This window comes from Anomaloglossus baeobatrachus, chromosome 7, assembly GCF_048569485.1.
Source record: "Anomaloglossus baeobatrachus isolate aAnoBae1 chromosome 7, aAnoBae1.hap1, whole genome shotgun sequence".
In the NCBI taxonomy this organism is placed as follows: domain Eukaryota; kingdom Metazoa; phylum Chordata; class Amphibia; order Anura; family Aromobatidae; genus Anomaloglossus; species Anomaloglossus baeobatrachus.
The window spans coordinates 29793157-29820806 of NC_134359.1; the positions used below are offsets into that span (position 1 = coordinate 29793157).

At 44.0% G+C, this 27650-nt stretch overlaps 1 protein-coding gene across 2 annotated transcripts in view; it reads right to left on the reverse strand.

Annotated features, from left to right (window-relative positions):
* QTMAN (queuosine-tRNA mannosyltransferase) overlaps positions 1–27650 on the reverse strand; it is a 295652-nt gene that overhangs the window by 210086 nt on the left and 57916 nt on the right. For both annotated transcript variants that reach the window (XM_075317177.1, XM_075317176.1), the window contains exons 3-4: positions 24187–24354; positions 17395–17568 (exon numbers count right to left, since the gene is read on the reverse strand). In XM_075317177.1, coding sequence (XP_075173292.1) covers positions 17395–17568; positions 24187–24354 — 342 coding nt within the window. The remainder of the gene's footprint in view (positions 1–17394; positions 17569–24186; positions 24355–27650) is intronic.

Here is a 27650-nt window from a genome sequence, read left to right on the forward strand (position 1 = left end):
AATAAATAAAATATTTTAACTTTTTTTTTTTACATTTCTTTTCCATTTTTCCATACAATTTTTTTTACTTTTATAATAAAAATAAATAAAAAAATATTTTAAAAAATTGTATCCATCTCTTTTTTTACAATTTTTTTTCCATTTTTCTCTTTTTTTTTTACTTTCATGGTAAAAATAAATAAAATATTTTAACAATTGTATCCACCTTTTTTTTTTTTACAATTATTTTCCATTTTTCTCTAAACATTGTTTTACTTTTATGGTAAAATAAATAGAATATTTTAAAAACTGTATCTATTTTGTTTCCATGTTTCTTCATTTTTTTACTGTTATGGTAAAAATAAAAAATTTAAAAAATTCAATCCACATTTTTACCATTTCTCTCCATTTTTTTCTCTTCAGTGAAGATATTTTTTGTTCATCTTTTGAAACTACTTCTTTTGCCAAAATGACAGCAATATTTGAATTCATACATTGATCTTTGGAAAAAAATGGTATAAAATAATTAAAAACAAGTCTTCAAATGTTATTTATAAAATAAATAAAAAAAAAAAATAATAATCCAAAAGTGCTAATTCGACCTCTTTTTTATATTGTTGATGAGAGTGGTAGGATTAAAATAATCTTTGTTAATAGAGAGGAGGAATAAAATCATAAAATAATAATAATAATCTAATATATAAAGCTGTGTGTGTGTGTGTGTGTGTGTGTGTCTGGGATTGGCATCTTCACCGTCGCAGCTACAGCCACAAAATTTTGCACACTCACACTTCTGGACCCCGAGAGCGTCATAGGCTATGTTTTGAGGGGAAATTTTAACCCCGCGCTTTAAAGTTATTCACCAAAAAACCTGCCTCCATTAAAGCGAATGGAGCTGGGAGCCACAGTGCAGCCAGAACTTCAGAAGAATGCTCAGCCATGCCCTTATATGGAAAGTTGGCGTGTCACAATGCAGCCAGGGAAAGAGACAGACACTGACAGGGAAAGAGGCAGACACAGACAGGGAAAGAGGCAGACACAGACAGGGTAAGAAACAGACAGGGTAAGAGACAGACACAAAGAGATAGACACAGTCAAAGAGACAGACTGAAAGGGAAAGAGACAGACAGGGAAAGAGAGGGAAAAAGAGAGACAGGTTAAGAGACAGACACAGACAGGTAAAGAGACAGACACAGACAAAGACAGAGACAGACACAGGGAAACAGACAGACAGGGAAAGAGAGCGAAAGAGACAGACAGGGTAAGAGACAGACAAAGACAGACAAAGAGACACACAGGGAAAGAGACAGAGGGAAAGAGAGAGAAAGACAGACAGGGAAAGTGACAGATAGATAAACAGGGAAAGAGATTGAGACAGACGGAGAAAGAGACAGTCAGAGACAGACAGGGAAAGAGACAGACAAAGAGATAGAGAGACAGAGATATATACAGAGGGGGAGACAGACAGAGAATGGGAGAAAAACAGAGAGACAGTTACTATCCCGGGCGTTAATACATTCGATTTATACATTCTATCCCGGGAATGTTAATACATTCTATTTTGTTAACAGTTATTAACCCGGGCGAAGCCGGGTAGTACAGCTAGTAATACATAAAAATGTGATTAAAAATGAGCAGGTCATTCGTTATTTTTGTTTTTGTTTTTTTTTTTACTGTTGACGAGAGTGGTAGGATTATAATCGATGTTAATAGAAAAAAGGAATAAAATTAGAACAAGCCAAAAAGAGAAAAAAAAAAAAAAAAGAATAATAATTTAATTAAAAATGTACAAGTCATCCATTATTTCCTATTTTTTTTTATTGTTGACGAGGGTAGTAGGATTATAATCTTCATTAATAGAAAAGAAAAATAAAAGGATAACAAGCAGAAAAAAAATAGTGATTAAAAAAATATTTAAAAATGTACAGGTCATCCGTTATTTCTGGGTTTTTGTTTTTTTTTCTTTTTACTGTTGACTAGAGTGGTAGGATTGTAATCTTCGTTAATAGAAAAAAGGAATAAAATTATAAACAAGCCAAAAACAAAAAAGAATAATAATAATTTAATTAAAAATGTACAGTTCATCTATTATTTCCTCTTTTTTTAATTGTTAACGAGAGTAGTAGGATTATAATCTTCGTTAAAATAAAAGAAAAATAAATGGATAAAAGAAAAAAAATGAATAGTTATTAAAAAAAAAATTTAAAAATGTACAGGTCATCCGTTAGTTCCTCTTTTTTTATTCTTGACGAGACTAGTAGGATTATAACGTTTGTTAATCGAAAAGAAAAATAAAATTATAAAAAGTAGAGAAAATAATAATTATAAAAAAATATTTAAAAATGTACAGGTCATCCGTTATTTCCTCTTTTTTTAATTGTTGACGAGAGTAGTAGAATAACGTTTGTTAATCGAAAAGAAAAATAAAATTATAAAAAGCAGAAAAAATAATAATTATAAAAAAATATTTAAAAATGTACAGGTCATCCGTTATTTCCTCTTTTTTTAATTGTTGACGAGAGTAGTAGAATAACGTTTGTTAATCGAAAAGAAAAATAAAATTATAAAAAGCAGAAAAAATAATAATTATAAAAAAATATTTAAAAATGTACAGGTCATCCGTTATTTCCTCTTTTTTTAATTGTTGACGAGAGTAGTAGAATAACGTTTGTTAATCGAAAAGAAAAATAAAATTATAAAAAACAAAAAAATAAAAATTAAAAAAAAAAATAATTAAAAATGTACAGGTCATCCATTATTTTATTTTATTTTTATTTTTTTTTTTTATTTGTGACCAGTGACTAAAATCTTTATTAAAAGTTAAAAAAAAAAAAAAAGAAAATTAGACAACTGAAAAAAATATTAATAAAATATTGCTAAAAAAATAATAAAAAAAATGAATCTTTAAAGCCTAAACAGCACAATAAAGTCAATTAGAGCACTCGTAGGTATTAATTGGTCCTGACGTTTATTTTGTTCTTCTCTCTTTGTGCCAAAATAAACCTTACGGTGATTTAGCGATATGGATGGATCCAAGTTTCACATTTCATCAAATGCTGGTAATCTGTTTTATCAATACAAACTGCATTTTAATGAAAAAATTCTTTTCTTCAGTACACTTCTCTTTTAATGCTCTGGAGTTTAATAATTCGTTCATGCTGCGGAGCAAGAATGTTTTACAAGACATTTATCCTCCAGAGAAATTTCAACACAAACACAAAATACAAGCTGTGTGGGAATGTATTGTACGCCACACGAGCAGAACTCGATATATTCATCAAACGCCGGGACCACGTCAGAAAATTAAAACAAAAATAGAACTTTGACAAACTTTTCAAAAAGTTTTTTTCTTTTCACCTCCGACTTTTCCCATCAACCACGGTCAATTTAATTACGGAAAGGGGTCAAACTACCGACTGTCGGGTCATCAGATACGAGCATTTCAATAAATTAGCTCAGTATCGGAACGCAACGCAAATTGTGTTTATTTTAGAAGCCAATGGCAACAGCCATAAATGTATAATATATTTTTATGAAATGCTGCGATGTATACACTGCAGTAAAGAGTTTCGTTTCCAAGGTATATAACATTTCTGTTTATGTGTCGTTCCCAGTTATTCCAGATTCGCTTGGGCGAGGAGCCCAGGCTTTAATTCCTAGCAATGTGGATCCTGCAGTATAAGTTCAGCCCTTACGGTGGGATCCTTACGTTTCTGTAACATTATTATGCTTCAGAGACCGGGAATAAGAAAAAAAAAAAGTCCCATCATCTATGAGAAGTAGAATGGTCGTATGTTCCCAAGGAAGTGCTTGTTTCATCCCCATTTGTGAGAATTTAAGGCAAAAAAAATGTTGGTTTCCTAATTTCTAGGAATATCTTTCCTGACCTGTTAAATAAAAAGACGAAGTTCTCACACTCCAGAAAAAGGGGGCGTCTAAAGTTAGCGGGAAGATTCTCTTTTCCCAATTTTTCATTTTTTTTTTGTAAATATAAATTGTCTTGATAAACTTGAAATAAAAAATAGATGAAGCCTTCCGTTTTGTGCATACAGCATCTGTGCAGGACTATGTGCCACTAGGGTTACATAGTTGTGTTCTCCGTGAGCCTCCTCTGTCCCCTCCTCACGCCTCCGGTGGTGACTTATCCCAGTGCCGAACAAAAAGGACCAGCTGTGAAAATTCAACCGGCTGGATCCTTTTCTCTTTCAACGTCAAGTATCGGTCGAAGTCTGGAGGCCTCCTCCGTACACATTAGTTGGTGTGTAAACTGATCCTTCAGTGATATCCACTCCCTTTGCCCCTGTATCTTTATTACCCAAAAGGATTAAAGGTTCCCATGATCATAAGATAAAAGTGGCCAAAATCGTGAAGTGTGGAAGACGGGAACATTTAATCATTTTGGGTAATCAAGATACAGGGGCTAGTGGAGAGGAGGTAACATCACTGATGGATCAGTTTACACACCATCTAATGTGTACGGAGGAGGCTTCGACCGATACTTGACGTTGAAAGAGAAAAGGATCTAGACGGTTGTATTTTAAAAGCCGATCCTTTTTGTTCGGCAGATAGATAAGCCACCACCGGAGTCATGAGGAGGGGACAGGGGAGGTTCATAGAGAACACCACCGAACCGAGAGCTCATGAGTTTGGAGAGAGATAAGTGTCAGCCAAATGAATATTCGGCTGACAGCGATCTAATGTAGAGGAGGCCTCCAAACTTCAACAGATACTTGACGTTGAAAGAGAAAAGGATCCAGCCGGTTGCATTTTAACAGCTGATTCTTTTTGTTTGGCACAGAGATAAGCCACCACCGGAGGTGTGAGGAGGGGACAGAGGAGGCTCGTAGAGAACACAACCAAACCGAACGCTCACGGGTTTGGGGAAAGATAAGCGTCAGCCAAATGAACATTCGGCTGACAGCGATCTAATGTGGGGGAGGCCTCTAGACTTCAACCGATACTTGACGTTAAAGGAGAAAAGTATCCCGCCGGTTTCATTCTAACAGCTGATCCTTTTTGTTCAGCACAGAGATAAGCCACCACCAGAGAAGTGAGGGGACAGAGGAGGTTCATAGAGAACACAACCGAACTGAGCGCTCATGAGTATCGGGGAGTCAGGAGAGATACTACTACTCTGTGTGGCCAGGTAGTCTACTGCATGTGATATCTTTAGCAAACACTGCATTTGTTGAGGAGTGGGTGTGAGGAGGGGACAGAGGACGCTCCTAGAGAACACAACCAAACCAAATGCTCATGAGTATGGGGAGAGATAAGGGTCAGCCAAATGAACGTTCAACTGACAGCGATCTAATGTGGAGGAGGCCTCCAAACTTCAACTGATACTTGACATTGAAGGAGAAAAGGATGCAGCCGGTTGCATTTTAACAGCTGATCTTTTTTGTTCAGCACAGAATTAAGCCACCACTGGAGGCGTGAGGAGGGGACAGAGAAGGTTCATAGAGGACACAAGTGAACTGAGCGCTCATGAGTATGGGGGAGTCAGGAGAGATAAGAGTCAGCCGAATGAACATTGTATGGCCAAGTTGTCCAACCCAGGTGACATCTTCAACAAGCCTGGCAGCACTTGGTGAGGATTTTCACCAGGGGTGGACAACCCCTTCAAGCCCCAGGTGACTAAAAAGATCTTTCAAGCAACCTTTGCAACACGTAGTAAATCAATGTCTCAAGCTTTTTTTAAACATTCTACTGTTCGTGAATATTGAAAAACCGTTCTCAAAATGAGAAACGGATAAAGATCAGTGGGTGAAGCCTAAGTGTTTGAGGTGTTGGAGACCTCTTGATCCCAGGACTACATGACCCATGTACCCATAATGAGCATATGTAGACAGGTTGTCCTCATGAGACAGTCTGTTCAATGTACTGTACGCAAAAATAATACAGCTGACCGGAAGTTGAATGGTTACGATAAGTAAGGATTTTCACTAGTGTGGACTATAAGCCCCAATGAATGCCAGAACTTATCGTAACTTGGTGGTAACACTTAACGGGTTATTCCCATCTCCAAGATCCTTGGCTTTCATGGTTACGACCACAAGAAACTAACTAACTGTTACCATATAACCTTGGATACCCAAGCATAGCTGTCACTATATAACCATGGATACCTAAGCTATAATGCCCTGCACATGATGTAAGAGACATAGCTAATCAGGAGAACTACACTACATTTCTAATTGGAGGTATTTGGCAAAATTATTATTATTACACCTACTACATATTGGAATAGGATCTTGGCGATGGGAATCCTTGAAGGGTCATTCCCAAAATCATAATTCCTTGTCAATAGGGAATAACAATGATCGCTGGAGGTCCGACCATTATAACCCCTGACTCACTCAAACAGGGCTCTGCAGAGTCCGGTTCCCAGGATCCAAAGTTATGACTGAATGGAGCACGGGGTCGGCATGTTTGATGTCCACCCCATTCATCGTCTACGAAACTGTCAGTGACAATCAAGTACAGTGCTCAGTTATTTCCGGCAATCTAAAAGACAATGAATGGAGCGAAGGTCAAAATTAGCACCAAGGCTCCATTTCAGAGGGCAGAACCAGGGAATCAAAGCCTGGTTTTAGTGACCTGGGGATCACAGTGGTTGGACCACTGGATAGCTTATCATTTTGGGATTAACCCATTAAAAGTGTTTTACCATTTCAAAGTGATGGCATCACAGCAGTGCGGTTTGCCTTTTTAGGCCCTGACCGATACTAAAAATAAAAGGGTCTTCTTTTCTCTGCAGAGGTCACTCCGGTTAATCCGGGTGTACAGAATGCGGCCCTGGGGCCATTTGTTTCAGCGGTACCGTACCGAACGGCCAGAGGGTGCATCGCCGAGTCAGTGATACATATTTTTAATTTTAAGGATGAGTGGGGGTCCTAGAAATTCCAAGATGGGAAAATCCCTTTAAAAAAGACCCCAAAAAAGTGTCCAAAACGAAAAAAAAACAAAATATATAGGTCTGCATAGGGATAAAGCAATGCACCATAATCCATAGATCCCCAGAATAACATCAGCCCCACAATATAGCCGGTATGAGCAGAGGACACTGCTAGGCTCGATCACCTGGCTCGCACATTTTTTCCTGTACGTCCTCGTGTGACTCCAGCATGTGTAAAGCAGTAAGTGTTGTGGGTTTTGGGACAGGATATATGGGCAGGGAATGTGCAGATCAATCGCACACTACACGTCTCATATGTACAACACATACTGACTGGTATCACATCACCGCGCTCGCTGCGCTCCTGGATTATTAGCAGAAGACGGGCAGCCGTTCCCACATCTCCATGCAGGACACATAGCCCGAGCAGCTGACGTAGACTCAGAGCAGTAATCCCCTGTATACAGATCTTCTCCTGTGCCCCCCGCACACTTTCCCCCCTGTTCCTGTGCTTTCACATGCAATCACAGATGATCGGAGCTGGATGTTGTCTGCTCAGGGAAGTACAGGAGCGGGGAGAAGTGGTACCAGAAAATCTGGTCAGAGGCGTGGAAAGGGTTATTTAGGGTCAAGTGTGATGTCTCAATCAAAAGGGGTCTAGTCTGGGATCTGTATATTTGGGGTACAAGTCTTGGGGTGGCACACAGGAGGGGGCTGGTCTGGGATCTGTATATTTGGGGTGCAAGTCTTGGGGTGGCACACAGGAGGGGTCTGGTCTGGGATCTGTATATTTGGGGTGCAAGTCTGGGGGTGGCACACAGGAGGGGGCTGGTGTGGGATCTGTATATTTGGGGTGCTGGTCTAAGGAGGATGCATAGGAGGGGCCTGGTCTGGGATCTGTATATTTGGGGTGCAGGTTTGGAGGTGGCACACAGGAGTGGGCTGGTCTGGGATCTGTATATTTGGGGTGCTGGTCTGGGGAGGATGCATAGGAGGGGGCTGGTCTGGGCACTATATTTGGGGTGCTGGTCTGGGAGTGGCGCACAAGAGAGCACAGGTATGGGGTCTGTATATTTGGGGTGCTGATCTAGGGGGCTGATCTGGGATCTGTATATTTGGGGTTCTGGTCTGGGGGTGACGCACAGGAGGGGGGTTTGGGATCTATATATTTAGGGTATAGCTCTGGAGGTGGCACACAGTAAGGGACTAGTCTGGAATCTGTATATTTGAGGTACAGCATTGGAGGTGGCACACAGCAGGGAGTTGGTCTGGGGGGGGGATCTGTATATTTGGGGTGCTGGTATGGGCCGGGTACACAGGAAGTCGCTGGTCTGGGCTCTGCATATTTGGGATGCTGGTCTGGGGGTGGCGCACAGGATGGGGCAGGTCTGGGATCTATATATTTGGGGTTCTTGTCTAGGGGTGAAGGTCTGGGATCTGTATATTTGGGGTGCTGGTCTAGGGGGTGCGGGTCTGGCATCTGTACATTTGGGGTGCTAGTTTGGGGGTGGCACACAGGAGGCAGCTGGTCTGTGATCTGTATATTTGGGGTGCTGGTCTAGGGGGTGCGGTGTCTTGGGATCTGTATATTTGGGGTGCTGCTGTGGGTGTGGCACACAGAAGGGTGCGTATCTGGAATCTGTATATTTGGGGTGCTGGTCTAGAGGTGGGGCACAGGAGGGGGCTGGTCTAGGATCTGTATATTTGGGGCACGGGGGTGGTACGCAGGAGGGGGTGTGTCTGGCGTCTCTCCTTGACCTTTCTTCATGCCTGCCATTACACTACTTTGATCTGCCTGTATGGCTGACGTAGGATGCATCATGCAAACGGGCCTGCGAAGAAGGAGGACGGCGATTGCCGTAGAGAGGAGGCATTGGACAAGAGAGCAGCGACACCCATCGGACCAGACCGCCCTTAGGTGAGTATTATAAAGGTGTTTTTTATGTTATACACAGTGGCCTGGGCTCTTATATACGGCATGTTAGAATGCTGTATATAAGAGATCACTGGCGCTGGCTGCAGCTTATAGTCACCAAATCTGGTGACAGGTTCCTTTACAGTAAAAGGGGATTGTCCAGAAAAACAACTTTTCGGCGTTAACCTAATTTTTCCCCCAGAAAATAATTTTGTTTGAAATCTAAAAGCCGCCTGTCCTGCCGAGTGCGAAGAATGTTGTTATTTTCATGATAGTTTTGTGAAAACAAAAATCCCAATCTGACCGACGCTTTTTATTTGAACATGGGTTTTCCATTACTTGGGGCCGGATTAAAGCGAGACGCGCGCTGTATTGTGGTTGTATTGTTCTCAGGCTCCTAAAAAATGCAAACGGTGGAGTGTAAAATAACAGATCGGTAACAAGAACAGTTTTCTGCAGCCATTAAATATTCACCATATTTCTGGGCCGAGCGTCTGCAGAGCTACCATCTTCTACAGCAGATCCGGATGAGCGGCTGATGCTGAGCAATGTGCAGACATTTATACGGAGCGGCACGCCGGTGGAAGCGCGGGGAGCACATGAAAACTTTTGCCGCTAAATCAACCTCAGGCATTTTCCTTGTCCGCATCACAATGTCTCCTTGCTCGAGGATCATGTGTGGCGCGAGCGGTAGCTCTCCGAAAATTGCGCGCTTGGCCATTTTTGGTGCTCCCTTTAAAAAAAAAAAAAAAGCAAAACAACGGGCAGCGCTTCTTGGGCGCCTCTACATTTTGGACAGTGGAGCCTCGATCATAGGATCTGCATTTCTTGCAAATTTTTGGAATATCCTATCCACATGATAATATATCTCCCAGATGGGTCAATGCCTTTAAGAATTTACCGCTTTCCGATTTCTCGTTTTGGCTGAGACCAAAGAGAAGATAATGAGCATATTTGGTATTGTGGCATCCATAAGCGTCTTGTATCGATATAGAGATTACAGTTACAAGGAGTATCAACTATTCACCTGACCGCTGAGACCGCCACCGATCACCAGAAAGGAGCACTTTTCCCCCAATCCGAGTAGAGCGGTGGTGCGCACATTCGGCACCAATCCAACCATGCTTTGTGTGCCGAAGAACGCCGAGTGCTTCAGTGAAACATGAATACCCTTTTAACTCACTTAAAGGGGTTGTCCACTACTTTTACATTGATGGCCTATCCTAACCCTCTTAAAGGGGTTGTCCACTACTTTTACACTGATAGCCTATCCTTAGGGATAGGTCATCAATGTGTGTGTGATTGGTCGGGGTCCGACACCCGGCACCGCCACTGATCAGCTGCTCTCGGTCTCGGCAGCAGCAGCCGGAAATGCTCAGTTCCAGAACTCCTCTGTCTTCTGATAGCAGCTGTAGCCATGTACTGCACCTCTTATTGATTAGAATGGGAGGCGGATGTGCAGTACCCAGCCGCGGCCGCTATCAGAAGACAGAGCAGCTCCGGAACTGAGCATTTCCGACTGCCTTCTGCCGCTGCCACCGGGACCGAGAGCACTTGATTGGCGGGGGTGCCGAGTGTCGTACCCCGGCCGATCAGACATTGATGACCTATCCTAAGGATAGGGCATCCATGTAAAAGTAGTGGACAACCCTTTTAATATATATTTTGCAAAATAAAAAAAAAAACCTTCTAAAAATTGTCAGAATTGATATGTTTTCCGGTCACAGCACCGCCACCACCAAAGGTGCAATAAAAGGCAATCAAAAATGTCATACGCAGCCAAAACGGCACCAACAAAACTACAGCTTTTCACATGGAAAACCGAACCCCCCCCAAACATCTATAATGACGAAAAAGCCCCCCCAAAAGTTGCAGGTCTCAGAAAGTAAAGTAAATTCTTTTTCTTTATAAAAGTTCATCATTTATTTTAAAACCAGTAAAATATAAAACTATACAAAAAGTTTGGTGCCGCCGTAATCGTACTGATCTGCCAAAATCATGTTACTTGGAATTCTTCTTTACTATTTTTCAGCAGATTATAATGGAATTATAGAATGGAATTGTAGTTGTGAATGGCGTCATTTAAAAGTACAATTCATCTTACCAAATAATAATAATAATAGTAATAATAATAATAGTAATAATAATATTAATAAAAAAAACAACAAATTATAGAATAGAATTGTAGTTTTGAATGACGTCATTCAAAAGTACAATTCATCTTACATAATAATAATAATAATAATAGTAATAATAATAATAATATTAATACAAAAACAACAAATTATAGAATGGAATTGTAGTTTTGAATAACGTCATTCAAAAGTACAATTCATCTTACATAATAATAATAATAATAATAATAGTATTAGTAATAATAATAATAATAATAATAATAATAAAAAAAAAACAACAAATTATAGAATGGAATTGTAGCTTTGAATGACGTCAATCAAAAGTACAATTCATGTTACCAAATAATAATAATAATAATAATAATAAACAACAATTAACAACCCTCAAACGGCCATGTCGAGGAAAAAATAAAAGACAAAAAAATTGGGGATTTTGCTATTAAGGGAAGAAAAAAAATTAAAAGGGCAAAAAGTAAAAATGGGTCAGATGGGAAGGGGTTAGACATTTCTGGCAAAGCAGACTAACAAAAATGGCCATTTTGGTTGTCACCGAGAATTATAGAACTTTACACTTTAACTTATAACAGAAAGCTTGGAGGGAAACGCACTTTAAAAATTGCAAAGTAGGAACACAAAGGGTTAAGGACAGAGCAGAAGCAGAGGTCGGACATTGCAGAAAATAAATCACCTACGTTCTTTAGCCTTGAGAATTTTTTTTATTTTTTTTTTACGTATTTTATTTTGCATCTCTGCAAAATTATGCATTTTAAAAGGACTGCAGGCGCGGAGTGATTGTCAGTCATGCAAATAATCACTTACTTACACTATGTGCGTTTGGTTTGGATAAAGCAAATTACCATTTGAGAATAACTGAGAAACACTCTGGGCGAGGAGCGGGCTCTGCACAGCGCGGTGCGGCCGCAGCAAGCCTTAACCTTTCTCTTCTCCATTTCCACTCAGCTATATTCAGGGGAGCCGCGAGATCCGAAAATCAAACGAACGCACCAGTATTTTAAAGAGGAAAGATGCAGGATCCAGGGAGGAAGAAAGATGCAGAGAAGACGATTAATTGGACAAAAACGTGTGTTTGTGTCATCTATCGAGCAAAACTTTCATTTGCAACAAGTGGAGTTAAAATATTGTCTCCCCCAAAATAAAAAAAATTCCTGTAATTTAGGATTTAAAGCTTACCTGTCCGCAAAGTCTAGGTCCCTCATCCCCCACAGATAAAACGACTTTAGGGCAATCTCATATGTCCAGGTAATGTCCCAATTTTCATGTTCTGTGACTTGTCATCCACTTTTTTTTAATTATGCAGTATTTTTCCTTAACCATTCTTCCAGCACTATATGTGTTGGAACCCCACTTCCTTCTCTTCGCAGCATGCATTACTCTACTCTAGTTGCAAATATATATTATATTATTATTATACTTGCAATCCACTTTTTTATTATACAGTTCTGTTCCTTTCCTTCACCATTCTTCCAGCACTATAGGTGTGGGAACCCCATTTCCTTCTCTTCCCAGCAAGCATTGCTCTAGTCTAGATGCCCTCATCCCCCACAAATAAAACTACTTTAGGGTAGTCTCATATGTCCATGTCATGTCCCGATTGTCATGGTCTGTGACTTGCCATCCACTTTTTTTTTTTCATTATTATTATGCAGACCCTTTTCCTCACCATTATTCCTGCACTATAGGTGTGGGAACCTAATTTCCTTCTCTACCCAGCATGCATTTCTCTAGTCAAGGTGCCCTCATCCCCCCACAGATTAAACTACTTTAGGGCAGTCTCATATGTCCAGATACTGTCCCGATTTCCATCCACTATTTATAATTATTATGCAGTTCTTTTTCTTCCCCATTCTGTCAGCACTATAGGCGTGGGAACTTGATTTCCTTCTCTTCCCAGCATGCATTGCTCTAGTCTAGTCCCTCATCTCTACAAATAGAACTACATTAGAGCAGTCTCATATGTCCAGGTATTATCCTGATTTTCATGGTCTGTCAATTGCCATCCACTTTTTATTATTATGCATTTACTTTCCTTCATCATTCTTCCAGCACTATAGGTGTGGGAACTTCATTTCCTTCTCTTCCCAGCATGCATTGCTCTAGTCTAGGTGCCCTCATTTTCCACAGATTACTTAGGGCAGTCTGATATGTCCACATACTGTCCCGATTTCCATGGTCTGTCACTTGCCATCCACTATTTATAATTATTATGCAGTTACTTTTTTTCGCCATTCTTCCAGCACTATAGGTGTGGGAACTTCATTTCCTTCTCTTCCCAGAATGCATTGCTCTAGTCTAGTTGCCTTCATATCCCCCTCAAATAAAACTACTTTAGGGTGGTCTCACATGTCCAGGTAGTACCCCGATTTTCATGTCTGTGACTTGGCATCCACTTTATTTGATTATGCAGTTACTTTCCTTCATCATCCTTACAGCACTATAGGTTCTAGAACTGCATTTCATCTCTTCCCAGCATGCATTGCTTTGGCTACTGTCCATTAGCCTTTCTGCTCTCAACTAAAAGCTCAACTAAGAAGTTTATGTCTCTGCTCCTACTTTTCTGTCTATAAAAGATGTGCCCCTTCCTCATGGAAAAAAATTAGAAGTGATTACACCTGAAAAAGAGAGAGCATGAATCTTTTTTTTTTTTTTCTTTTTGGTGGTGTACATTTAGGAATTGATGTAGGGTTATACAAAAGGAGCAGCGCTTTTTTTCTAAAAAAATATTTGCCGGTACGCATCTCTGAGGCGAGGAGCCGGGGGGGGTGATGTCCGGTGCCGGCGACAGAGATTGAGGAGCGAGGAAAGGGAGTGGTCGAATCTGTCAGCCAGTGGCCGAGATTGAGGAGCGGCGAGGGGGTGCTGTCATGCTGTTCGACGGCCGGGAGATCCTGTGCACGGTTTACCTGTTGAGGCACTGGGCGGCGGAAAAAGGCAGTCCCCATACAGCTCTGCCCCCCAGGCGGCCCTGAATATATTGCCGCCCCCTGAATATAGTGCCGCCTGAGCAAACTGCTCAACTTGATCAATGGATGGTGCGGCCCTGTTTCTCATTTTTCAGTTTTGTACACTGTATGCTAATTTCAATCAAAAACTATCTAATTCAGATTTCAAAAGAAAAATAAAAACTGACTAATACTGTGTAATCGTTTTTTTTTCACTTGCAAAATATGTTTTTTTGACTTAGCTAGGCTGTATTCTATAAGAAATGCCAAATTTCAACCAAATTCATCAGGATCATTAACACTAGCTGATGCAGGTTCGATAGTTGAAGAACCGGTGGCCACGTTAAATCTCTATCATCTGATTTGTTTCTGTCTCCACGTCTGTTCGGGGTCTTTTGTGTGCCGGAGCTGCACCAACCGAGAAATAATGCGTTATTTTATACTTCTAAGACAAGTTTGACGAAACAAAACTCAATGAACCCTGCTCCCTCCATCCTCCATCCCCCTGTTCCCTCCATCCTCCATCCCCCTGCTCCCTCCATTCTCCATCCCCCTGCTCCCTCCATCCCCCTGTTCCCTCCATCCTCCTGCTCCCTCCATTCTCCATCCCCCTGTTCCCTCCATCCTCCATCCCCCTGTTCCCTCCATCCTCCATCCCCCTGCTCCCTCCATTCTCCATCCCCCTGCTCCCTCCATTCTCCATCCCCCTGCTCCCTCCATTCTCCATCCCCCTGTTCCCTCCATCCTCCATCCCCCTGTTCCCTCCATCCTCCATCCCCCTGCTCCCTCCATTCTCCATCCCCCTGCTCCCTCCATCCTCCATCCCCCTGCTCCCTCCATCCTCCATCCCCCTGCTCCCTCCATTCTCCATCCCCCTGCTCCCTCCATTCTCCATCCCCCTGCTCCCTCCATCCTCCAACCCCCTGCTCTCTCCATCCTCCATCCCCCTGCTCCCTCCATTCTCCATCCCCCTGCTCCCTCCATCCTCCATCCCTCTGCTCTCTCCATCCTCCTGCTCTCTCCATCCTCCATCCCCCTGCTCCCTCCATCCTCCATCCCCCTGCTCTCTCCATCCTCCTGGTCTCTCCATCCTCCATCCCCCTGCTCCCTCCATTCTCCATCCCCCTGGTCTCTCCATCCTCCATCCCCCTGCTCCCTCCATCCTCCATCCCTCTGTTCCCTCCATTCTCCATCGCCCTGCTCCCTCCATTCTCCATCTCTCTGGTCTCTCCATCCTCCATCCCCCTGCTCCCTCCATTCTCCATCTCCCTGGTCTCTCCATCTTCCATCCCCCTGCTCCCTCCATCCCCCTGCTCCCTCCACTCTCCATCCCCATCTGCTCCCTCCATTCTCCATCCCCCTGCTCCCTCCATTCTCCATCCCCCTGCTCCCTCCATTCTCCATTCCCCTGCTCCCTCCATTCTCCATCTCCCTGGTCTCTCGATTCTCCATCTCCCTGGTCTCTCCATCCTCCATCCCCCTGGTCTCTTCATTCTCCATCTCTCTGGTCTCTCCATCCTCCATCCCCCTGCTCCCTCCACTCTCCATCCCCCTCTGCTCCCTCCATCCCCCTGCTCCCTCCATTCTCCATCCCCTCTGCTCCCTCCATTCTCCATCCCCCTGGTCTCTCCATCCTCCATCCCCCTGCTCCCTCCACTCTCCATCCCCTCTGCTCCCTCCATTCTCCATCCCCCTGGTCTCTCCATCTTCCATCCCTCTGCTCCCTCCATTCTCCATCCCCCTGGTCTGTCTATCCTCCATCCCCTTGCTCCTTCCATCCTCGATCCCCCTGATCTCTCCATCCTCCATACCCCTCATCTCTCAATTCTCCATACCCCTGATCTCACTCTATCCCCCCTGCATCCTTCTTCCCCCTGCACAGCCTGCCACCCTCTGCACCCCTCTCTCACATACCCTGCACTCCTCCATCTTCTACAGCTTTTTTCCCGCTGGGCAAAACTCCATGGCTCCGCCCACATGAGTCACATGTACATGACATTGCAGGTCCTGCAGCTCCAGTAGCTGCTCTGCTTGTGCCTCCGCTCAACACATCGATAATTTGCATAGTTTACAAATTAGCCATGTGAACAGAGCCAGAGGTGCTGGCCCTCAGCGCTCTTCAGATTTTCCAGTATGCCGTACCGGCACCTACCGCCGCAAAAAAAGCACTGCAAAGGAGGAAGAAACAGCAGTGTTCTAGGTGTCATGTTATTTTCTTATGGGGCCACCTCTATTCCACAGACAGAAGGCAGCAGAAGTATTGGTTGTCACCCAGCTTTCCTCAATACTGTAAGGCTATGTTCACACAGGACTGATTTCCACAGAAAAATCTACGATAAAATCAGCAGCAAATTGTGCAAATTTTATTTCAGATTTTGTAGTGGATTACACTAAATTTTTTTTCATGGCAAACAAAGAAATCCCAAGTAAAAATCCGTCCTAGCACAGAGCTGTGCTGCACCATCGTTGCTTGAAAAAGTCTGCATATCTGACAAATGGTGAGTACAGCGGCCTCATCTGGTCTAAAATATTTGATTAATATTGTTTGCATAATGTAGTGTGAAATCTGGTGACTTATCTGCTTTAAGGCGGGCTTTGCACACTACGACATCGCAGGTGCGATGTCGGTGGGGTCAAATTGAAAATGACGTACTTCCGGCATCGCATGCGACATCGTAGTGTGTAAAGGCTCGATGATACGATTAACGAGCGCAAAAGCGTCGTAATCGTATCATCGGTGCAGCGTCGGCGAAATCCATAATTACACTGACGCAACGGTCCGATGTTGTTCCTCGCTCCTGCGGCAGCACACATCGCTGTGTGTGAAGCCGCAGGAGCGAGGAACATCTCCTACCGGCGTCACCGCGGCTCCCGTAGGATATGCGGAAGGAAGGAGGTGGGCGGGATGTTTACATCCCGCTCATCTCCGCCCCTCCGCTCCTATTGGCCGCCTGCCGTGTGACGTCGCAGTGACGCCGCACGACGGCCAGAGTGATGGTCGCAGGACAGGTGAGTCCATGTGAAGCTGCCGTAGCGATAATGTTCGCTACGGCAGCTATCACAAGGATATCGCTGCTGCGACTGGGGCGGGGACTATCGCGTGCGACATCGCAGCATCAGCTTGCGATGTCGCAACGTGCAAAGCCCGCCTAAGTGAAATTTTGCCAAAAAGCCGGGATCCTGGACTTCTTCATAGTAAGGTCAAGACCGCTGCATGGTGGCAATAATTTGAATTGAATGAAGGAAAAGCTATTGTACGCTGGAGTCTGCCACTTACAGGGAAGGGTTAGAAAGGTCATCGGATGACATTAACACCAGGATAAAACTAGGACTGGAAATTCGACAACATAAAAACCTCACAAAATTTAAGCGGAAAGTAGAATTTTTGGAATATTTTTGACATTTTTGTATATGAAACATTATTTAGAGGTTGGAAAACCACAGGTGAGTACAAGAACGGCTGCTTAGTCTCATTATTGTCACTTTATGCGGATCTGAGAGGTCACCTACCGGCTGACGTCAGGAAATGTGATGGGGAAGTGAATGACCCGGCACTTGGGTCTGATGAGCCGCTCCAGGTTCTTAGGCCGGTGGTCTGGAATCATCTTCAGGAACTTGCTGATGGACGTTAGGAAAGACTCCATGTTAAAGGCAGAGTTAAACACCACAAGGTCAGCAACTAAACTGGAAGAAAAAGCAAAGTATTATACAGCCCGAATACTTATATTTTACTTTTAGTTATTTGAAAGGGTCATCCTCAGCTTCATAGATGGATATTGTCGGATAGGTCTGGTAAAAATAAACATTTTTGCAATTTACTGCTCATTAAAATTCACAGCCGTTCTTGAGATATTAACATTTGTCCTTTGTTTATGGCTTGTTGCCTAGGAAACAGACCAGCAATACAGTCTAGCTTGTAAACACTGAGCTGAAGCTGGCCGGGATTAGGTAACAGCTCCACAGATCCTGTCAGGCTACAAAACAGTGCTTACAAGCTCAATAGAAAAGAGCTCATCACTAGTTACGAGTACAGAGCACCCGAGCATGGTAGTGCCCGCTCATCACTAGTTACGAGTACTGAGCACCCGAGCATGGTAGTGCCCGCTCATCACTAGTTACGAGTACCGAGCACCCAACCATGGTAGTGCCCGCTCATCACTAGTTACGAGTACTGAGCACCCGAGCATGGTAGTGCCCGCTCATCACTAGTTACGAGTACTGAGCACCCGAGCATGGTAGTGCTCGCTCATCACTAGTTACTAGTACTGAGCATCAGAGCATGGTAGTGCCCGCTCATCACTAGTTACCAGTACTGAGCATCCGAGCATGGTAGTGCCCGCTCATCACTAGTTACGAGTACTGAGCACCCGAGCATGGTAGTGCTCGCTCATCACTAGTTACCAGTACAGAGCACCTGAGCATGGTAGTGCCCGCTCATCACTAGTTACCAGTACTGAGCACCCAACCATGGTAGTGCTCGCTCATCACTAGTTACGAGTACTGAGCACCCGAGCATGGTAGTGCCCGCTCATCACTAGTTACGAGTACTGAGCACCCGAGCATGGTAGTGCTCACTTATCACTAGTTTTGAGTATCAGGCACCCGAGCATGGTAGTGCTCACTCATCACTAGTTATGACTACAGCGCACCCGAGCATGGTAGTGCCCGCTCATCACTAGTTACGAGTACTGAGCACCCGAGCATGGTAGTGCTCACTTATCACTAGTTTTGAGTATCAGGCACCCGAGCATGGTAGTGCTCACTCATCACTAGTTATGACTACAGCACACTCGAGCATGGTAGTGCCCGCTCATCACTAGTTACCAGTACTGAGCACCCGAGCATGGTAGTGCCCGCTCATCACTAGTTACGAGTACCCAGCAACCACTGAGCCACCCACTGAACACAGTTAACAACTGAGCCACCGTATAGTGCTCACCACTAAACCACTGTATAGGCTAACCACTGAGTTACTGTATAGTGCTAACTACTGAGCCACCATTAGTGCAAACCACTGAGCCACCAAATAGTGCTAACCACTGAGCGACTTTATAATGCTAACCAGTGAGTCACTGTATAGCGATAACCACTGAGCCACCCACTGTATAGTGCTAACCACTGAGCCACCGCTTCTTAGCATATTACACCTATATAGTGGTATGTGGAGTGGGCAGAATGGCATAATTAGGCATTAGGATTGAGGACCCCAGAAGAGCTGGTTACAAATCCACCTGTAGCTGTTTTGCTCGCTGACCCCATCAGCCTATTCCAATATTTGTCAGTCACTGAAGGTCAGTGAGACGGTCTCCATATTGGCCACGCTCAGACACCCCGGCTGTGTGACACGTTGACGCCATCATTTTTTACTTCAGCCGCATCTTACATTAAGATACATCGCTGAGTGATGGCTTTGGCGGCTCGTGAAAATGGCGCGGCGCTCCTGTTAAAGGTCTTACACATTATTTAACTCCGTGTGAAGCCCAAACGGGTAAAGTGATGCGGACACGCTTCATTGGTCGTAATGGAGCAAGAGAAGCGTCTTACGCTCCGAAATTTATCAAAAAGGCTTCTCACACTCCATTATACAGGATAAGGGAAGCTGACCTCTAATTTTCGCTTTTCCGCCCACTGAAGCGACTGGATTCTCTCTACTGTACATCCGATGATAGACATAATACAAGGACTATGCATTAATAAAAGAGAATGTGGGGGAAAACATGGAAAATGAACTGGAAGCTTTCACGTAAGCAAAAAACGGATGCGCACATGTGCACATGACATACTAACCCTATATATCTTAACCCAAAAATCATTACAGATATCCCATTATAGCAGCACCTTTCCTTAAAGGGAATCTGTCAGCAGGTTTTTGCTGTTTCATCTGACAGCAGCATGATGTAGGCAAAGAGATTCTGAATCCAACGATGTATCACTTAGATTACTGGCTGCAGCCGTTGTGGTATAAATCACAATTTGTAGATTTAGCCATGTAGCAGAGCTGAGAGAGCTGCCCCGCCCCTACCAGGCTTTCTATATTATTATTATTATTATTATTATTATTATTATTATTTATTTATAGAGCACCATTGATTCCATGGTGCTGTACATGAGAAGGGGGTTACATACAAAATACATGTACAAGTTACAGTAGACAGACTAGTACAGAGGGAAGAGGGCCCTGCCCTTGCGGGCTTACATTCTATAGGATTATGGGGAGGAGACAGTAGGTGGGGTGTAGGTGGGGCGGCAGCTCCGCACGGTGGTGGGGCGGCAGCTCTTCTATAGAGATTGTACATTGACAATGAGGTGTCAATCAGAGGAGGGGGTGTGCCGGACTACCGTGCATGACTTTGTAGTCCAAGCAATGATAAAGGACCTACTCCTTAAACAGACATAGCAAACAAACATCAGATTGGACATTGACAAAACAGGCATGCCTGTATTCTCTGTTTTAACCCTTGCAGCATGCGGTCTTCACATTACGATTACATAGCACAAACCTGCAGACAGATTTCCTTTAAAGAGTTAGAGGTACTTTGCACACTACGACATCGCAAGCCGATGGTAGAGAGGCAGGGCGCGATGGTCCCCGCCCCCGTTGCAGCTGCGATATATTGTGATAGCTGCCGTAGCGAACATTATTGCTACGGCAGCTTCCCATGCACTCACCTGCCCTGCGACGTTGCTCTGGCCAGCGACCTGCCTCCTTCCTAAGGGGGCGGGTCGTGCAGCGTCATAGCGACATCACACGGCAGACGGCCAATAGAAGCAGAGGGGCGGAGATGAGCGGGACGTAAACATCCCGCAACACTCCGTCCTTCCGCATAGCCAGCGTGAGCCGCGGGACGCAGGTAAGGAGATGTTCCTCGCTCCTGCGGCTTCTCACACAGCGATGTATGCTGCCGCAGGAATGAGGAACAACATCGTACCTGTCGCTGCCGCGACATTATGGGAATAACCGACACTACACCGATGATATGATTACGACGATTTTGCACTCGTTAATCGTATCAAAAACGATTTACACACTCAGATGTCGACTGCGACGCCGGATGTGCGTCACGTTCGATTTGACCCCACCGACATCGCAGCTGCGATGTCGTAGTGTGCAAAGTGCCCCTTATTCCCAAAAAAATAAACCTATTTCCAATGCATTTATTGGGTAAAAACTTGCTGATCTCTGCAGAGTTGACTTCGGGGACTCCTAACGATCCCAAGAATGAGGCTCTGCAGCCTGGTCCCGAATGGAGCAGAAGTGCAGAGATTCCGGACTGTTGAGCGCTGCAAACCAATGGAGCGGAGGTTGAGCATGTGCACTTCTACTCCACTGAGAATAACGCTACAGAGCCTCATACTCGGGCTCGTTGGAAGCTCCAACATTGAAACCCCAAGAAATCATGATCAGAAACTGATCTCCTATCTTATGGATTGGGGACAACTTTGATTTTTTTTGGGGGGGAAAACCCTTTAAATTAGTATTCCATCTGTATACAATGATAATATATCCCAAGGATACCTTATAATCGGTAATGATTTAAGCTCAAGGATCCCCACCGATCCGGAGAAAAAAGTGGACCAGCGCTAGTGTCCTCTTTTAATTTTCGACGCAAAATCCCCCAAAAAAATGCAACAGTGCTTCCTAATTGGTGGGGGTCCTAGTGGGCAGGATGATCTTTGTGACATGAAATCGAGGAAAAAATCCTTTAAAGGGGTTTAAATTAAAAAAATATGCATTAATTCTACTATAAAGTGTTTGCTGAGGCCCCTTTCGCCAATAAGGCGGCTTTCACACTACGTTTTCTTAACATGCGTCATGAACGGTTTTTTTAACGCAAAAACGGATGCAGTGCAAATGCGTTTTCATTTCAATGCATTTGCAATAAACTCGCGTCAACATGCGATCACATGCGTTTGCGTGCGTTATAGTGAGGATCCAGCGACTTGCAGTTTTTTAACATTTTTCAAAAACGCTACTTGTAGCGTTTTTGAGCTGCGTCCAAATACTGTTTTTCACTGGATCCTAACTATACTGCTCGCAACGCATGTGAACGCTGGCATGCTGATAGACAGGATCCTGCTTGCTCTACTGAGCATGCCCAGAAACCAGCCTCTGGTGTGATCAGTCCCTCTCTCCCCCTCCCTCTCTCTCTCCCCCGCCTGAGAGCGGCGGACGCTCGTAACCAAGGTAAATATCGGGTAACCAAGCAAAGCGCTTCGCTTAGTTACCCGATGTTTACCTTGGTTACGTGTGCAGGGAGCAGGCAGCCCGGCTCCTAGCAGCTGCGGACGCTCGTAACCAAGGTAAATATCGGGTATCCAAGCAAAGTACTTCGCTTAGTTACCCGATGTTTACCTTGGTTACCAGCGTCCGCAGCTGTCAGATGCCGGCTCCCAGTCTCTCACGTTCAGTTCCCCTCACTCCCGATCACATGACTTTAATGCCCGCCCATAAACTTCAAGTGACAGGATCCTGCAAAATAACACATGCGTTTTTCTTTGTAAACACAGGATCCACTTTTACAGCAAAAAAACGTTCATGATGCATGTTAAAAAAACGTAGTGTGAAAGCCACCTAAGGTGATTGAGTACTGTACTCTACTAAGGATTCCCCACACAATGCACAAGTATCAATTCCATTTACTGCTAATGAGTACAGCTCGTTTCCTAGGTTACCGACCACCTCTAAAGTCTATCAGGGGTGGACGGTCTCACAGGCAACGAGCACGGCGTTTACCATCTCTGTGCTATAGAGTGCTGCTCTGAAGCAGTCTGCGCTCCTTCGATGCCTCTGCTTTACCAGCTTATTCCTATAGACGTCTACCGGCACATTAGTCAAGTTTTAATAACCGTATAATATAACGGTACCGGGGTCAAAGCCGTTTTCAACTAGAACAACCGGTAAATGGCAAAAGAGGCAAAGGGGAAATCAGACGCAGAGCTGCAAATTTGCACAGAATCTACAGAAGAAAGATAAAAAAAGAGATCTAAACCTAAGTGTAGCATATGCATCTCCCTGCAGGAATAATTAAGCAGAGAGCGGACAGGAGGTTATAATGCCTTTAAATATGAAAGGTTAGCAGAGGGTTGCAAGTTTTCTCTGCAGCAGACATGACATTTACATAAAAGTCAATACATTAACGTTGTGCTCTTGTATACAATTTGCATTTTTTATCTTTTGCTATAATTGCATGCACAGGTTTACAGTCCGGTCTGGAACAAGAAGGAGCCTGAGATCGTGTCCATCATCACGTTGGTTTACGCAAAAAGAAACAAGGGTTCGGATTTCTACACATTCTATTTTTTTGCAGCCAGGTTTCCCAAAAAAATGTGGGCAAAACTGCTGTGGTTTACATAATAGATGCAACAATTCCAGGGCGGCTGTAGGCTGCTATTCTAAGCCTGGGGTCCCAATAATCTTGGGACTCCCCAGGCTGAGAATACCAGCCCACAGCTGTCGGGCTTTATCATGGCTGGGTCTCAAAATTGAAGGTGACCGCTGGCCATTTTTTAAAAAAATTATTTATTTAAATAATTAAAAAAAAAAACAAAAAACCCATGCAGTTCCTCCTATTTTGATACATAGCCAAGACATAGCTGGGGGCTGAAGCTTGCGGCTGTAGGCGTTATCTGTGCTGGGTATCATAATATGGGGGGGGGGACCCTATGCAAATTGTTTTATTTACTGATTTATTTATTTTTATACCATGATACTGACCCGCAGACAGCTGCTTTCCCCGCCCACCTGGCGCCAGTGATTGGTTGCAGTTAGCTGACACGCTGCCACTCAGGATGGGAGCGCATCTGACTGCAACCAATCACAGGTGCCGATGGGCGGGGAAAGCAGTGCATATGGATGAGTAGTAATTAGAGGACCAGAAAGTGAAGGAGAGGCCTGGGAGCAGCGTACAGCCTTTGTCAGTACAGCACACCTGCTCCTACCTCCCAATCCCTTCTACCACCATTTCTAATCACAGTATTCTCATCCCCATAGACTTATATGAGGAAGAGAATCCAGCCCTAAAAATTAATTTTAGAAACCAGGTCACTGGGATCAGCCGGTCCCGGTTATCTGTGAGTCCGCTCATCACTACCTACAAGCCTTCTTCAATTTCATCCGATTTGTAGGCCCTGAAACATCATGCTGCAACGATGGCGTCCCAGGTCAGAGGAAACACCGAAAACTCCTTAAATTCGGAGGAGGTTCACAATCAGCAGCCCCGGAACACGGATGTGGATGCTAAACTAGGGTCGTGAGAATCAATTTGCTCATCTCTAAACAAAGAATGTACATTATGCACTTACCATGAAAGGATTTGGTTGTAGCCATACTGGAAATCTCTGTCTTGATTTTTTCGAACGGGGTAAACCAATTGATTTTCGTGAAAATACAAGACCTTTTTCAGCTTTCCGAGGTCGGGTCGGAGAGCAATGAGTTCAGCCAGGTTAAGCACCGAGCTGGTGAACAGGACCCTGAAAGTGAGAAAAATAAGTATAAAAAAGTGTAATATCCACTACAAGTCATAAAGAAATAAAAAAAAGAATATGACGGCTGGGGACCCAACTGCAGCTGCTCCAGTAAAGAAAATAGGGGGCCAAAGTCAAAGACCTAAGGCTACTTTCACACTTGCGTTGGACGGGATCCATAGCATTGCGTTGTGTGACGGATGCAACGGATGCGTTGCATATAGTGGCACTATGGATGCTACAGATCGTACAAAATAACGCAATCCGCTATAGGTTTTTTTTCCTTGACTTTACACATCTGAGCATGCGCAGTTGTGTAAAGACAGTTGCGTTAACGGAATCCGCCACCATAGGCATCCATTATAAAAACAACGGACGCCAACGGATTCCTGCAGGTTGCGTTTTTTTGACACTCCGCCAAGCACAGAAAAACACTACATGCAGCGTTCCATCCGCCCGATGGTCACTCGCGGTCAGCGTCAAAACAACTGATGCGCCGCGGGACAGATGCAATGCAAGACCATCCGTTGCTATCCGTAGCTAATAGAAGTCTATGAGGAATATAACGGATTCCTGCAACGGTTACCGGAATTCCTCAAGGCTGCGGATAGCAACGGATCCCATCCAACGCAAGTGTGAAAGTAGCCTAACCTTATACAGCACGATCAGGATGGTTTGTGGTGTAACGTGGGTTTGTTACAGTCAAGCAGAAGCTGTCATCTCATAAAACTTTTCAGAAGTTATTATACAAAAAGGATAAGTGTTCATGAAAAAAATATAGTTCTACCTCTGTACAAGTCACTAGTGCGACCGCACTTAGAATACTGTGTACAATTCTGGTCACCGATATATAAGAAGGACATAGCTGAACTGGAGAGGGTGCAGAGAAGAGCCACCAAGATTATTAGAGGAATGGGTGGGCTGCAATACCAAGACAGGTTATTACACTTATTATTTAGTTTGAAAAAACAAAGGCTTAGGGGGGATCTAATCACAATGTATAAATATATGAGGGGACAGTACAGAGACCTAGCCAAAGATCTCTTTACACCTAGCCCTGCGACTGGAACACGGGGGCATCCGCTACGTCTTGAGGAAAGAAGGTTTAATCATAATCACAGATGAGGATTCTTTACTGTACGAGCAGTGAGACTATGGAACTCTCTGCCGCATGATGTTGTAATGAGTGATTCACTACTAACATTAAGCAGAGCCTGGACGCCTTTCTTGAAAAATATAATATTACCAGTTATGTATATTAGATTTTATGACAGGGTGTTGATCCAGGGAACTAGTCTGATTGCCGGATGTGGAGTCAGGAAGGAATTTTTTTGTCCATTGGAGCTTGTTTGCCACATTGGGTTTTTTTGCCTTCCTCTGGATCAACATGTTAGGCTACGGGTTGAACTAGATGGACTTAGAGTCTCCCTTCAACCTTAAAAACTATGATACTATGATCAGCAGCACTCAAAAGTCTGTAAGGGTGCACCCCCAAAAAAAAAAAAAATGGAATAACCGCACCCACTCTTCCCCGAAAGTGACCCGTTTATGGCTGGCTGCATGTTAGCGGAAACCTGAACTGCCCAATTAGTGACTTCCATTGGCGTTCAGCTCAAGTCTGGGTCCCGGACCGAACTTCATCTAAAGTCCCGCTGACCCCGCCGAACCGAACATGAAGAGGTCCCTTTATCTCTACTTATGACGTTTTCCAATGATCATTACTCTTCAAATTTAGCCGTGTGGCTTCTCTGTGATACTTCTCGAGGGGGCTTCTGCAATCATGGTCATGCACATGAAGGGGTTAATGTAGTAATGAGCCTTCATAATTGTCATTACTAGGGTTCATTCAGAAGAGCGTATTTTACGTTCTGTGTGCTGTCCATTTGCTGTACATCACATGGCCACGGATTGATTTTATGCATTAAAAAAAAAAAAAAAAAAAAGTTTTTGCAGAATGCAATACTTTGATCCGATTTTCAGGTGAGACTCATAATGGGTGCATTAAAAAAAACCCAAAACAGACTTCATCCGTATGACATGTATTGATCGATTGGAATTATTAGACATGAGCAAATAGTAACTATTCTTGTTCGGATTAGGATTACCAAATACAGAGTATTATTCCAGGATTTGTCACTGCAAGAAAAATGCTCGTGTTCCCCATTGATTTGCATTAGGTCCATTATTCATGGCGAATGCCAGAACAGTATTTTCGGATTTGTAACGAATGATCCAAACACGAACAGATACTAGTCGCCCATTTCTAATTTGTATGGATCGAATACAAATGTAAAAAAACAAACATAATGACCTGATGACTTTACATCTGATCCCGGTCTCTAGGTAAGATAACACAGTGGGGCTGGAAGCCCGCCGACCGACCGCAGCTAGTGGCCAATTGGTTGCAAAGCAACATTGTGGTGCCATTCTCTACTGTGACTATGCGGCCAGCCCCCCCGAAGTGGTCTCGCTTTTAGAGTAAAGGGGGGCTTTACATGCAACAATATCGCTAACGAGATGTCGTTGGGGTCACGGAATTCGTGACGCACATTCGGCCTCGTTAGCGACGTCGTTGCGTGTGAAACGTATGAGCGACCGCTAACGATCAAAAATACTCACCTAATCGTTGACACATCGTTCATTTCCCAAATGTCGTTGCTGGTTCAGGACGCAGGTTGTATGTTGTTCCTGCGGCAGCAAACATCGCTATGTGTGACACCCCAGGAAAGACGAACAACAACGTACCTGTGTCCTCCGGCAACGAGGTGGGCGTGTCTTTCATGTGGCTCCTCTCCGCCCCTCCGCTTCTATTGGACGCCTGCCGTGTGACGTCGCTGTGACGCCGCACGAACCTCCCTCTTAAAAAAGAGGCTGTTCGCCGGCCACAGTGACGTCGCTAGGAAGGCAAGTATGTGTGACGGGGCGTAGCGATATTGTGCGCCACGGGCAGCGATTTGCCCGTGACGCACAAACGACGGGGGCGGGTGCTTTCACGAGCGACATCGCTAGTGATGTTGTTGCGTGTAAAGCAGCCTTTAGGCCAATCCATATAACTGCTGGCCAAATGTCACATGATTTTGCAAAGGGAGTCACTGTTTCACCTGCGAAACCATGCGATTTTTCAGGTGATACAGCTGTTTCCCTGCAAAATCAAAACAATGCATGTTGAACAATGAAACAAACTGTAGTGTCGACTTTGTTCGGCTTACCTTTTACACCAAAAATGAAATGCAATTAGTTTTAAGCCAAAAAAGTATATTTTTGGAGTACATGGGGAACCGTAGGATCTATGGTATCTTTGG